The sequence below is a fragment of the Neoarius graeffei genome, chromosome 5 (genome assembly GCF_027579695.1).
Source record: "Neoarius graeffei isolate fNeoGra1 chromosome 5, fNeoGra1.pri, whole genome shotgun sequence".
Taxonomy (NCBI): Eukaryota; Metazoa; Chordata; class Actinopteri; order Siluriformes; family Ariidae; genus Neoarius; species Neoarius graeffei.
This window is the reverse complement of record NC_083573.1, coordinates 25300055-25314937: the sequence shown is the minus strand read 5'-3', so window position 1 is coordinate 25314937 and position 14883 is coordinate 25300055. Positions and strand designations below refer to the sequence as shown.

At 39.3% G+C, this 14883-nt stretch overlaps 2 protein-coding genes across 2 annotated transcripts; both read left to right on the top strand.

The window, feature by feature from the left end:
- Window positions 1-5287: 5287 nt before the first annotated feature.
- On the top strand, window positions 5288-6499 carry LOC132885928 (apolipoprotein A-I-like). The gene is made up of 4 exons (XM_060920460.1): window positions 5288-5351; window positions 5449-5503; window positions 5682-5832; window positions 5923-6499. Exons 2-4 carry the CDS (start codon window positions 5464-5466, stop codon window positions 6497-6499), a joined length of 768 nt encoding a protein of 255 aa, XP_060776443.1. The 5' UTR covers window positions 5288-5351; window positions 5449-5463.
- Window positions 6500-9718: 3219 nt separating this feature from the next.
- LOC132885927 (apolipoprotein A-IV-like) lies at window positions 9719-12590 on the top strand. Its single transcript, XM_060920459.1, has 4 exons — window positions 9719-9764; window positions 9885-9939; window positions 11773-11923; window positions 12014-12590. The coding sequence occupies exons 2-4, from the start codon at window positions 9900-9902 to the stop codon at window positions 12588-12590; spliced, it is 768 nt and encodes a 255-aa protein (XP_060776442.1). The 5' UTR covers window positions 9719-9764; window positions 9885-9899.
- Window positions 12591-14883: the final 2293 nt, after the last annotated feature.

Genomic DNA, 14883 nt, shown 5'->3' with positions numbered 1-14883 from the left:
CAAAGATCATTATTAAGTAGTAGATCAAGCAGCACAATGAACACACACTCCTAGTTAATATACTCTTAGTGTTAAAAGGCTTTTGGGAAACCCACCACAGTACAGGACTTTCCAAGGTGTCTACATGATCATAGAAATGGTCCCAAGGAAACTTTACAAGTTCCAAATTTTCAAAGAATTTTTATTAGTATTATATTAGCAAGTTGGGCAGCACAGTGGTGTAGTGGTTAGCGCTGTCGCCTCACAGCAAGAAGGTCCGGGTTCGAGCCCCGTGGCCGGCGAGGGCCTTTCTGTGCGGAGTTTGCATGTTCTCCCCGTGTCCGCATGGGTTTCCTCCGGGTGCTCCGGTTTCCCCCACAGTCCAAAGACACGCAGGTTAAGTTAACTGGTGACTCTAAATTGACTGTAGGTGTGAGTGTGAATGGTTGTCTGTGTCTATGTGTCAGCCCTGTGATGACCTGGAGACTTGTTCAGGGTGTACCCCGCCTTTAGCCCGTAGTCAGCTGGGATAGGCTCCAGCTCACCTGCGACCCTGTAGAACAGGATAAAGCGGCTACAGATAATGAGATGAGATGAGATGAGGCTCCAGCTTGCCTGCGACCCTGTAGAACAAGATAAAGCGGCTAGAGATAATGAGATGAGATGAGCAGCAGCAGATTTGAGAGCCAACAATAAGGATTGTGCATTTGCCACAGTATTAGACGGAAGGGCTAGGTCATCTGCCAAGTCTAGATCAGTGATGTACTTAGGAGGGTATCTTGAGCTTCTTCTGGACTTCAGCATAAATCATTTAGTGTTGTTGATATCCTAAGTACATAATCCAACATGAGAATAAACAGAAATGGAGCTAACGTGTCTCCCTGGAGAACTCCTGCCACTATATCGAAGTAGCCTGTTTCTCCACCGGGGGTGACTACCCTGGATTTGATGTTGATGCATAATGCTTTAATGGCTTTGATGAACTTATCTGGTATGCCATATAGCGTCAATATCTCAAACATGATTTCCCTGTTGATGGAGTCAAAAGCTTTCATGAAGTCTACAAACACGATCGTGAATTCTTTATTGCCATTGCTCATTTCCTCAATAATTTTGTGTAAGGATAAGACTTGTGAGGTTGTGGCTCTACCTTTCCAAAACCCATTCTGATTTCTCCGCAATATTGGATTTAGAGCAGGAAAGAGTCTGTTGAGAATCAGCGTATTGTAGATCTTAGCTGCTATTGCAGTGAGAGCTATTCCCCTGTAGTTCTTAAAGAAGGCCAGGTTACCTTTCTTTGGAACATGTATTGTATGTGAAGAGAGCCATAGTGGTGGAGCATCATAGGCATCAAAGACATGGTTGCAGGTTTCAAGGAGGATTGGATGGAAGTTTTGGTCTTTCCAGATGATCGCTGGTATGTTATCTGGGCCAGAGGCCTTATTTTTTGGAAGGTGCTCAATTACAGTGTCATATGCTCTTTAAAGGTTGTTTCTCGTTCTGTCTACTTTTGCTTTGTTTTCAGCAGATGGGGATAAGATGTAGACGCTTTGCTTTTCAAGTTCCTCCTTTGCTTTTTTTTTTTTTACCAGCTCATGTGTGGAAACAGTCTTTTGTGAGTACTTTGTCTTCTTCTTTTTGGGTAGAGTGCTCAATGCTATCTCTTCAACACTATCCTCAATCAATTGATATTTATCACAGGGATTTCCTTCCTCCGGACACAGTGCTGAAAACCTCTTGGAGACTGCAATCGCATAGTTTTTAGTGAGGTTTGGATCCTTCATTACTAGCTGGCAGTCAACATGATTCATTGGGTTACCTGGTCTCCTTTTCTGTGTATGGAAGCTGCTTTTGATCTTTGCTGACGCTACTCTGTGATCTGATAACACACTCTTAAAAGGAGAGTATGCTTGACAGTTTTTGATGCTGTTCATCCATTTCTTTCCGATAAGTATATAATCTATTTGGGCTTTTGCTCCAAAAGGATGCTGAAAGGTCCAGAGTTTGCTGGGCTTATTCATAAGTCTGGTGTTCATTGCACATTGATTCAGTTTGGTTATGAAGTCTGCTTTTCTCCATTTCGGTTGGTTTCTGAGTGATAAGTAAAAAGAGCATCTGTACCTCCTATTCTAGCATTAAAGTCACCGCAAACCAAAAGAAGATTGTGAACAGGTATGTTGTTACATGCCGACTTCAGTTCTTTTTAAAACTTGTTTGCTGCTTCTTCAAGACTATTATTATAGGGACTGTAACAGCTAATGATAGTGGTTACAGGATTTGAGTAAAGCTCAGCAATTATGCAACAATTGTTGATCTTTTCAATCTTGGAGAGGCATTCTTGTGCTTTCCTTGATAATAGGAATCCTACTCCTCCAACAGGAATGTTTACTGCGTTTTTCCAGCACAAGCTTGTAAATAGCTGGTAATTGCGATGTTTTTTGTGATGCTTAATTTCCTCATTGGGTTAGTAGAATTTGTGATCCTGAATACATATCATTTCGATGTTGAATGCATTTGCTAAAAAACACAGTTCTTCAGTGCGGCCAGTTTGATTGAGCGTGCACTTGTTGAGAGAACTTATGATGGTCGGTTTTAAGCATCTGACAAATTTAGGTTTTGGTGCTGATACTTGATCATTTCCATCAGGAGTAACTTGCTCTGGTCTGTTTAGAGTTATCCCTTCATATGATTCCATTGGAGAATCTTGAGTTGATCTGGTATCAATACATTTATGGGTTTCAACCATTGTGCTGTGATTTGTACTTGTCATCTTTTTGATAGCTGGAAGTAATGCACGTGATGTGCCAATTCTACGTGTATTGGAGTAGCTTTCTGAAAACACTGGGTGACCTCATCCATTGACAAAAATTGTTCATCTGCTTGAGGTCAAGTGAATTGCACTGTTGGTCTCAATAAGAGGCTCTTTCACTGAATCACATTCACTGCGCTGCTGCCCACAGTTTCGCCGTAACCCTGGTAGGGTGGCTTCCGGGTACTATGCCTTGCCAACAGGCAACCTGTGATTTTGTCCAGGACTGCTTCTTGGTTATTCGCAGCTAGCCTCTATATCTAGAGGCCATTCACCTATCTGCAACCTGGGGACCTGGTGGATGGGAGTTATCATCTACCTCATAGTTAAAATATTCATTCATATAGAGATTTAGATACTGCCTAAAAGTGGCGCTCCCGATGAGTGTAAAATGTGCTAGGAAATAATCCCACATTATTTTCTAAAAAGCAAATTAAAAATAAGCACTGGATACAAACCCATCTATCTTGTGTAAATAAAGATACAAATTTCATTGTCCGGTGATCAAGTGTTTATAAGATACATTGCCTTGTACTAAGGATCGGGTTCCCTGTGGTGGTACATGTTCGTTGTTCGTACATACGTACAGATGTCATACGGTCAAAGGCCATCAAAAATCAGGTTGATGCATATTCTGTTAAGTATGGAGCTCCGCTATAATAACTTTGTGGAGAGGAGTACAACTCATTCTGTGGCATATTCCATCTACCTCCACTAAATGCAAATATGTTTTCATTTTTTTTAAACACAACTTCGAAAAGGTTTAATATCTGGCCCAAGTATTTATAACACTAAAGGTCAATAAAGATTGACATAACATTCCCAGTTTCTTTATCATGGACTGGTTCATAGGTGTGATAAATGATATATTGTCTGTTTATCACACAGTGTACATTGAGACTGCCTGTTGTTTGTTTCAGTATGATTCAGACTAAGGAAAACTCTTGGGTACACTTTGTGTGTTGTCAGTGGACTCTGTACCTCCACGCTGGCTTTGTGATTAAAGTTGGGTGGAGAGGAGTGAAATTTCCAGTACTGATCAGACACATGTAGACAGATAGACTATCATCACTGTAATGAGTGACCAAAAGCTCATACAATGAGAAATATTGGCAGCAACTGTTTTATAATGACTACAGATACAATGAAAGCTTTGGTTTCATTCTATAAACCTGAGGAAAGGTTTTTGTTTTTAAAAAAGTGTGTAAAAAACAAAGCATAGAGCATAGATTTCAGAAATGTATAGTCCAATGAAGGTCTAATTGGTAATGTTGGGTCACCATGGACATAACTAACATAAATATGATCTAAAACATTCCAATAGTATGATAATACAATGCTGTTAGTATTTCAAGTTGATTGAGTATTTTTCTATTATTGTTCCTATTTGATGGAGCAACTGTAATTAGATGTGTAGCAGAGCTATTGGTGTTGTTTGTGGCTTTGTCATCAAGGCATTTCCATCCATCAGCTGTAGCCACTTATTCTATACAGGGTCACAGGCAAGCTGGAGCCTATCCCAGCTAACTATGGGCGAGAGGCGGGGTACACCCTGGACAAGTCACTAGGCCATCGCAGAGCTAACACACAGAAACAATCAACCATTTGTCACAGTCACTTTAGAGCCACCAATTAGCCTAACCTGCATGTCTTTGGACTGTGGGGGAAACCCACACAGACATGGGGAGAACATATAAACTCCACACAGAAAGGCCCTCGTCAGCTGCTGGGCTTGAACCCAGGACCTTCTTGCTGTGAGGTGACAGTGCTAACCACTACACCACCGTGCTGCCCATCAAGGGCATTTGACTGTTACTAATGTTTTAGCTTTCTTTGTTTCAGGAGTTGAGCTGAATTTATAACCAACATTTCATATGCTTTCTATGCTTTCCAGGCAGCACAGTGGTCCACGAGGTAGAGCTGTCACTTAATAGCTTTGAGTCCTGGGTTCAATCCTAACACGTGCTTACTGCCTCAGTGGAATTTTCCATAATTATTCTCACCGTGTTTACATGAGTTTTGTCCTGGAACTGTAGGTGATATTGGTTTGCATTTGTGAACACATAGCTCCTGGGTGATTCAAACAAAACTATTAACTATAGCAGCCTAAAGGTAATCTTTACTGCTATTTTGCTATTCTACTCTAATACAAAGTTTATTATTTGATTGCAAAATTTTACTCAATAAAAATGTTTGTCGAAGAATTCAAATATCCCATTGTCTTTGTTTCTAAGAGGAAATAGTGAATTACTATTCATCATTGGAACAATCATTCGAAAATAAATTCAGATACATTACAAAGGTGAAGCTTGCTATCAGATTTTTCAGCTTTCATGCAAAGGCTCCAACCTAGGTTGTGGGTCCAAAATACAATGTGATATGATGTCTGCCTAATTACAGCACCAGTGAAAGTGAAAAAAGAAGAGTGGCACTGACAACCAGACACTTACTGTTGGACTTTGGATTGAACTATCCACTAATCGCCTGCCTATATAACACAGCTGTGTCTACACTCACAAGCACTGGACTGAGAAAGCGTTCAGCAGGGAATATTTCCAAAGAGGTGAGTTGGACAACATTGATTTAAAAAAAAAAAAGAAAGCAAGCTAAATGCTGATTGCATAGAAGTTTCATGAAATCCATCTACTTTGTGTTTTTAGCTAAAGACAACAAAGATGAAGGTTTTCCTGATGCTTACCATTGTGGCATTTACAGGTAAATGTTTTATGATTTTTTTCTATTCATTGATAATAATGTTTTCAGTGGCATTTTACTGGATGTTATCACAAAGATTGGAATAAACTCTCAAAAAAGAGGCCCAAAAGTTACACAGAGGCAATCATTATAAAAATGCAAAGAATCTATATGTATATTTATGTGCGCACGCCTCCAGGTTGCCAAGCCAACTTGTTCTATGCTGATGAGCCCAAACCACAGCTGGAGCAACTGACTGATGCTTTCTGGAACTATGTTGCCAAGGCAACACACACTGCTGAGGACACACTGAAAACCATTAGAGAGTCTCAACTGGGGCAGGATGTCAAGTAAGTTAATAGAACTGTGTTTACTGTCTTGATTGTGTGTCAAGTCCTCTTTTCTTATAGATGTATATTTCTCCTTATTTTACTCCATAGTGCTAGAATTACAGAAGGTGCTAATGTGGCCAGTCAGTATGCTGTCAGTGTCCAGAAACAAGTTAGCCCTGTGGCCCAGGACATCTTGAACAAAATCACCAAGGAGGCTGAAGTTCTGAAGGAGCGTCTCGAGCAGGATCTGACCACTGTGAGAGACAAACTGGATCCCTATGCTGAGGATCTGAAGACCCAAATTCAGCAGAGAGTGGAGGAGCTGAGAGTAGCTGTGGCTCCCTACGCTGAGTCCTTTGACTCTGAAGCTCTGAAAACTACCATACTGCAGAAGACTGAGGAGCTCAGGGGAAGTCTGGAGGAGAAAGTGAAGGAGCTGCAGTCCCAGCTGGAGCCCTACACTGAGGAACTCAGACAGAAAGTAGATCATCACCTGCAGGAATTCCAGAAGACCGTGGCCCCTCTGACTGAGGATCTTCAGGCCAAGCTTGCTGATAGAGCTGCTTTGGTTCAGCAGAGTCTCTCTCCCTATGCTGAAGACCTGAGAGAGAAACTGGACCCCTATGCCCAAAACCTGAAGGACCAGCTCACTTCTCTTTATGAGTCCTTCACCAAGACCAACTAAACACTCCAAACACCATTTACACTCACTGGACTGTGTTTTCACTAATAAACCTTACCACGCTGAAATATTAAACATCAAATGTTCATCAAAAGTTCTATATTATGGTATCTGACAATTGTCTTAACATTTCAAACTCTTTTTCCCATGACACAAAATATTGAAAACATTAGACAGTGTCACCTCACTAAAACCAGTGAATTTCCACTTGCAGAAACATCACCAATGAAATATAATTGTTTTGTATTTATCCAGTGCTGCTAAGGATCTATATGTTATTTGTAGATGTCTTTGTTATACATCCCTTCCATTACTTGTATTTATACTATAATAAAAATGTTGGCAAAGTAGCATGTGTAAAGCAATTGATTGTTAACATACACTTTAGTTTCTTTCATTTCCTACCAGCTAAATATATGAACTATTTTCAGCCACACTAAATGGCTTTTTATTTAATTGTTCAAGAAATCAAGGGGGTTTGTAAAAATGTATGATAAGCCACAATACAAAAGTAAGGCCTGCACACATTTAAAGCAAGAAAACAACACCAGAGCTCACAGCAGTCTGGATTTCACAATAATTATAACCATAAGGTAATTATCAGAAACGAGGGAAAAAAAAGAACTAATATTCACTTCCTGATGAGGCCCATAAATCTGTATGGATATGGAAGTAAGAATTAAAGGAAAAATCTATTTGAAATTATTAATTTGGTTATTTCTTCTTGTCCTACTTCCAATGTATTTCAGTGAAAAAGAAGGGCAGTAGGACAGCCAGTCTATTTTAAAAGGCCATTTTAGACTACATTTAGTATTTTTTCTGTATAGCTCTAAGACCTGTCTGACTGCGTTACAAGCATTCGTATCCAGAGCAATATATAACATGGCAAGAGCAGCCTGGGAAGTTAGGTACCTTGCTCAAGGGCATTTCAGCTATTCCTGCTGGTCCAGGGAATTGAACCAGCAACCTTTTGGGCCCAAAGCTGCTTCTCTAACCTTGAGGCTATGGCTTCCCACATACAGTTGAAACTTTTTTCTCCTGATAGGCTTCATTTTGACCTGCATGCCATCTGACAAAGATCTACAGCTAATTTTGAGTTTAGCCAAACTGTTCATCAGTTTGGACAGACAAGAAGCATTGTGAAAGAAGGCAAGTTCTGATAACAGGAACAACCAGAATGTGTGCTTTGTGCAAGACAAATACATTGCATAGTATAATATAACAACTGCTTGGGTCCTCTGCTGAAGTAGGATAAAGCCTGAAATTTAGATTGTAACACATATTATTATATCCACATTCACTGGATGTGAGCAATCACATGCTCTGATTGGCTAATCTACTACTAGGGTATCAGCTCATATACCGTGAGTAGAGAAAAACAAAATGGCAGAGGGTGTTGCTGAACCAACTAAGGACGAAATAAAAACTCTACTCCAAAACAACACAAAAAAGCAACAAAATATGGAATAAAAGTATTTGATGGTAAGAATGTATCTTTTTTATTTTTCAAGAATTATTATAGCATTTTCACAAACTGCTACTGTCATTTTGCTGGTTTGTTTACATTCTAAGCGGAAATGATTTTGTTGGATGTTTTGCATCATTTATTAAATTTGCAAAAAATGAAAATAAAAATGCTCTGTTTCTCAAAATCCAGTGAATGTGGATATACAGTACCAGTCAAAAGTTTGGAAACACCTTCACATTTGATGTAGTTATTTATTTATTTATTTTCCTACATTGTAGAACAATACTGAACTCACCAAAACTAAGAAAGAACATATGGAATTATACGGTAAACAAAAAAGTGTTAAAAAAAATCAACATTTTATCTTTTAGATTCTTCAAAGTCGTCACTATTTACCTTGATAACAGCTTTGCACACTATTGGCATTATCTGAACCAGCTTCATGAGGTAGTCACCTGGAATGCTTCTCAGTTAACAGGTGTGTCTTGTCAAAAATGGAACTTCTTGCCTTCTTAATGCATTTGACACCATCAACCAGTAAAGAGTAAATAATAAAAATACAGTAAATAGTCCTGTTCGACAACTGTAGTAATCCATATTATGTCAAGAACCACTCAACTAAGTAAAGAGAAATAACAGTCAGTCATTACTTTAAGACACAAAATGTCTTTTAGTTTATTAAAATAAGGAAAAAACATCGAATTTGAAGGTGTTTCCAAACTTTTGACTGGTACTGTAATAAAACAGTTATTCCACTCAATTTTGTCATGCATGGCTTATAGCCAACTCAATGCTATGCACTCATTGGCTATCAGCTCATGTATGACTCAATTTCATGGAATAATTGTTAATTAAACATCCATCCATCCATAATCTGTAGCCACTTATCCTGTTCTACAGGGTTGCAGGCAAGTTGGATCCTATCCCAGCTGACTATGGGTGAGAAGCAGGGTACACCCTGGACAAGTTGCCAGGTTATCGCATGGCTGACACAGAGACAAACAACCATTCACACTCAAACCTATGGTCAATTTAGAGCCACCAATTAACCTTACCACAAGTCTTTGGACTGTGGGGGAAACCAGAGCACCCAGAGGAAACCCACACAGACACAGGGAGAATATGCAAACTCCACACAGAAAGGCCCTCACTGGCCGCTGGGCTCAAACCCAGGACCTTCTTGCTGTGAGGTGACAATTCTAACCAACTACACCACCAATAACAGGACAATTTTGGGTCATTTCAAGTTGTTATTGTGAATTTATGAGTAAAACCACCATATGGAGCCAACAAGAAGTCTCTCATGCTCCTTACTACCACCAATTTGTGATACTGTATATTCACTGTAGCATGTAACAGAGTTGTGTCCTATAGCATGGGTTTAAACTTCATGTGACACCAGCTATTTCTCTCTGCATTCTCCTCCTGGGGCATTATATCTTATTAAATAAGTCATAATAAGGCTAAACATTTCTCACTGATTTACCGAAAAATCTCCATATATTTTTGTATGATTACACACAGAAACAAAAGGACGCAGTGCTATTTAATGTCATTGTATTAAGAGTTCATATGAGGGCACTGTACCATTCTGTTGGGGGTCCAAAAAGCAATGTCATATGATGTTTGCCTAATAACACCATTGAAAGAAAAAAAGAGGAGGGGAACTGACAACTAGACATTTACTGTTGAACTTTGGATTTTGCTATTCAATATTCACCTGCCTGTATATTAACAGCCCAGACTTTGCTCACAATCACTGTCCTGAGAAAACATTCACCAGGGAATATTGACAAAGAGGTGAGCTGGAGAACACTGATCAAAAAAGCTAAAAGTCAGTTGTATAGAAGTTATAATACATCTACTTTCTTTGTGTTTATTCTCTCTCTCTCTCTCTCTCTCTCTCTCTCTCTCTTTTAGCTAAATACAACAAAGATGAAGGTTTTCCTGGTGATTGCCATTGTGGCATTTACAGGTAAATGTTTTATAATTTTTATGAAATACATGTCTCCATTCATTGATGGTTTTAGTGGAATTTATTTACCAGATATTATCACTGGAATAAACTCTCCAAAATCAGTATACAAATGCAAAGATATATATATATATATATATATATATATATATATATATATATATATATATATATATATATATATATATATTATACACAGTGGTGCTTGAAAGTTTGTGAACCCTTTAGAATTTTCGATATTTCTGCTTAAATATGAACTAAAACATCATCAGATTTTCACACAAGTCCTAAAAGTAGACAAAGAGAACCCAATTAAACAAATGAGACAAAAATATTATACTTGGTCATTTATTTATTGAGGAAAATGATCCAATATTACATATCTGTGAGTGGCAAAAGTATGTGAACCTCTAGGATTAGCAGTTAATTTGAAGGTGAAATTAGAGTCCGGTGTTTTCAATCAAATGGTATGACAATCAGGTGTGAGTGGGCGCCCTGTTTTATTTAAAGAACAGGGATCGATCAAAGTCTGATCTTCACAACACATGTTTGTGGAAGTGTATCATGGCACGAACAAAGGAGGTTTCTGAGGACCTCAGAAAAGCATTGTTGATGCTCTTCAGGCTGGAAAAGGTTACAAAACCATCTCTAAAGAGTTTGGACTCCACCAATCCACAGTCAGACAGATTGTGTACAAATGGAGGAAATTCAAGACCATTGTTACCCTCCCCAGGAGTGGTCGACCAACAAAGATCACTCCAAGAGCAAGGCATGTAATAGTCGGCGAGGTGACAAAGGACTCCAGGGTAACTTCTAAGCAACTGAAGGCCTCTCTCACATTGGCTAATGTTAATATTTATGAGTCCACCATCAGGAGAACACTGAACAACAATGGTGTGCATGGCAGGGTTTCAAGGAGAAAGCCACTGCTCTCCAAAAAGAACATTGCTGCTCATCTGCAGTTTGCTAAAGATCACATGGACAAGCCAGAAGGCTATTGGAAAAATCTTTTGTGGATGGATGAGACCAAAATAGAACTTTTTGATTTAAATGAGAAGTGTTATGTTTGGAGAAAGGAAAACACTGTATTCCAGCATAAGAACCTTATCCCACCTGTGAAACATGGTGGTGGTAGTATCATGGTTTGGGCCTGTTTGGCTGCATCTGGGCCAGGACGGCCCAGATGCAACAATGGAACAATGAATTCTGAATTATACCAGCGAATTCTAAAGGAAAATGTCAGGACATCTGTCCATGAACTGAATCTCAAGAGACATTGGGTCATGCAGCAAGACAACGACCCTAAACACACAAGTCGTTCTACCAAAGAATGGTTAAAGAAGAATAAAGTTAATGTTTTGGAATGGCCATGTCAAAGTCCTGACCTTAATCCAATCGAAATGTTGTGGAAGGACCTGAAGCGAGCAGTTCATGTGAAGAAACCCACCAACATCCCAGAGTTGAAGCTGTTCTGTATGGAGGAATGGGCTAAAATTCCTCCAAGCCGGTGTGCAGGACTGATCAACAGTTACTGCAAACGTTTAGTTGCAGTTATTGCTGCACAAGGGGGTCACACCAGATACTGAAAGCAAAGGTTCACATACTTTTGCCACTCACAGATATGTAATATTGGATCATTTTCCTCAATAAATAAATGACCAAGTATAATATTTTTGTCTCATTTGTTTAACTGGGTTCTCTTTATCTACTTTTAGGACTTGTGTGAAAATCTGATGATGTTTTAGCTCATATTTATGCAGAAATATTGAAAATTCTAAAGGGTTCACAAACTTTCAAGCACCACTGTATGTGTGTGTGTGCGCACGCCTCCAGGTTGCCAAGCCAACTTGTTCTATGCTGATGAGTCCAAATCACAGCTGAATCAACTGACTGATGCTTTCTGGGACTATGTTGCCAAAGCAACACACACTGCTGAGGACACACTGAAAACCATTAGAGAGTCTCAACTGGGGCAGGACGTCAAGTAAGTTAATAGAACTGTGTTTACTGCCTTGATTATGTGTCAAGTCCTCTTTTCTTATAGATGTATATTTCTCCTTATTTTACTCCATAGTGCTAGAATTACAGAAGGTGCTAATGTGGCCAGTCAGTATGCTGTCAATGTTCAGAAACAAGTTAGCCCTGTGGCCCAGGACATCTTGAACAAAATCACCAAGGAGGCTGAATTTCTGAAGGAGCGTCTCGAGCAGGATCTGACCACTGTGAGAGACAAACTGGATCCCTATGCTGAGGATCTGAAGACCCAAATTCAGCAGAGAGTTGAGGAGCTGAGAGTAGCTGTGGCTCCCTACGCTGAGTCCTTTGACTCTGAAGCTCTGAAAACTACCATACTGCAGAAGACCGAGGAGCTCAGGGGAAGTCTGGAGGAGAAAGTGAAGGAGCTGCAGTCCCAGCTGGAGCCCTACACTGAGGAACTCAGACAGAAAGTAGATCATCACCTGCAGGAATTCCAGAAGACCGTGGCCCCTCTGACTGAAGATCTTCAGGCCAAGCTTGCTGATAGAGCTGCTTTGGTTCAGCAGAGTCTCTCTCCCTATGCTGAGGACCTGAGAGAGAAACTGGACCCCTACACCCAAAACCTGAAGGAACAGCTCACCTTTCTTTATAAGTCCTTCACCAAGACCAAGTAAATCCTTCAATTACCACATTTCATTAGTTGGACTGCTTTTGTCCAGATAAAAAACCTGAAAAATGAAACATCAAATGCTCAGATCCATATCACAAGAATACACCTCAAACAGTGGACTGTACCAACTTGCAGTGAATTTATCCCACTTGTGAGAATATTAACATTATATATATCAATGTTAATATTTTTATAGATATTTAATGTATCTAGTGCTGCTAAGGATCAGGGTCTTCTTTGTAGATTTTTTTTTTTGTACATTGCTCTCATTTCTTGTATTTATGCTACATTAAATCTATTGTCAAACTGATCTGTGTGAAGCAATTGATTCTTAATATACAGCATACTTTCTCTTGTTTCCTGCATAAATATTGGGAAAATACTTGCCATTTTCAACAAAATAACCTTGCCTTCCATTGATTTATAACTATCAAATTAAACCTATTTTTCCAATGATGCTTTTACTTGTTCAATCTAATGAATTGGATCACATTAGTTACATCTTTGGGGACTACATTATCTCTGGTAGCTGAAATCTACAACTAACTAATGGTGAAGTAGGTCTATTATGTAAAATACACTTTTTATTTCTTTCTTGAAGAATTTTAAGAAATATGTATGATTATATTTGTCATTATTGTATGGTAAATTGTATGGTTATGTTTGTCATTATGATGCATGGTAAAAATGTATGATTATACATTATGCTTTGTCTTTTCCTTCATGCAATGTCTTTGTATAAAAGAAGGATAGTTTCACTACACAAGTCTCTCATCTCATCTCATTATCTCTAGCCACTTTATTCTGTTTTGCAGGATGAAGAACAGGATAAAGCTGACTACGGGCGAAAGGCAGGGTACACCCTGGACAAGTCGCCAGGTCACCACAGGGCCGACACATAGACACAGACAACCATTCACACTCACTTTAGAGTCACCAGGTAACCTAACCTGCATGTCTTTGGACTGTGGGGGAAACCGGAGCACCCAGAGGAAACCCACGCGGACAACATGCAAACCCCACACAGAAAGACCCTCGCCGGCCATGGGGCTCGAACCCAGACTTTCTTGCTGTGAGGCGACAGCGCTAACCACTGCACCACTGTGCTGCTGCTACACAAGTCAGTGCAATCAAATTTGTTTCAGCAGAGTCTCTCTCCCTATGCTGAGGACCTGAGAGAGAAACTGGACCCCTACGCCCAAAACCTGAAGAACCAGCTCGCCTCTATTTCTGAGTCCTTCACCAAGACCAACTAAATACCCCAAGCACTTCTTTCCACTGACTGGACTGTGTTTTCACTAATGAACCTTACCACACTGAAATATTAAACATCCAGCATTTAATCCTATATTTTGCTCATTACACAAATACTAAAACATCAGACTGTAAGTTGCATCAATCTGATACCAAGAAACAGTAAATTTCGCCTGTGTTAAGAACATAACATCAAAATGCAACTGTTATGTATTCATGTAATACTGCTAAGAAGTTGTTTGTTGGGATTGTTTGTAATCTTTAACATTAAAAGTCCTCAAAAACAACAATCCTTTCCTTTTCCTGTTTTCTTTTCATATTATAACAAACCCTGGCATGCATACAGTCAAGCCAGAAAGTCTGCACACCCCTTTCACCTTCTCCACATTTTATTACATTATAGACTTATTCTACAATAGATTTTCATTTTTTGTCACAAAATTCTAAATAAAATAGCCCATAATGACAAAGTGAAAGCAGGTTTTTAGACATTTGTCCTAATTTATTAAAAATCTAAATGTAAAATAGCATATGTACACAAGTGTGCACACCCTTTGATATGACACCCAAAAGTGAGCTGAGGTGCATTTTGTTTCCACTGATACTGCTTGAGGTGTTTCTCCAACTTTATTGGAGTCCACCTGTGGTAAATTCAATAGATTGGACATGATTGGGGATTACCAACACTTGCCTATATAAGGTCCCACAGTTGACAGTGCATGTCAGAGCAAACTCCAAACCATGGGGTCAAAGGAATTATCTGCAGACCTCAGAAACAGGATTGTGTCAAGGCATAGCTCTGGAGAAGGGTACAGAAAAATTTGCTGCAGCTTTACAGGTCCCAAAGTGTGCCAAGCTCGTAGCTTCTTTCCCAAGATGCCTTGAAGCTGTAATTGCTGCCAAAGGTGCATCAACCAAGTATTAGGCTAAGGGTGTGTACAGATATGTAACCCCTAAATAACCAATTTTTGTCAGTAAAATAAAATTGCATATTTTCTAAAAACCTGCTTTTACTTTGTCATTATGGGCTATTTTGTGTAGAA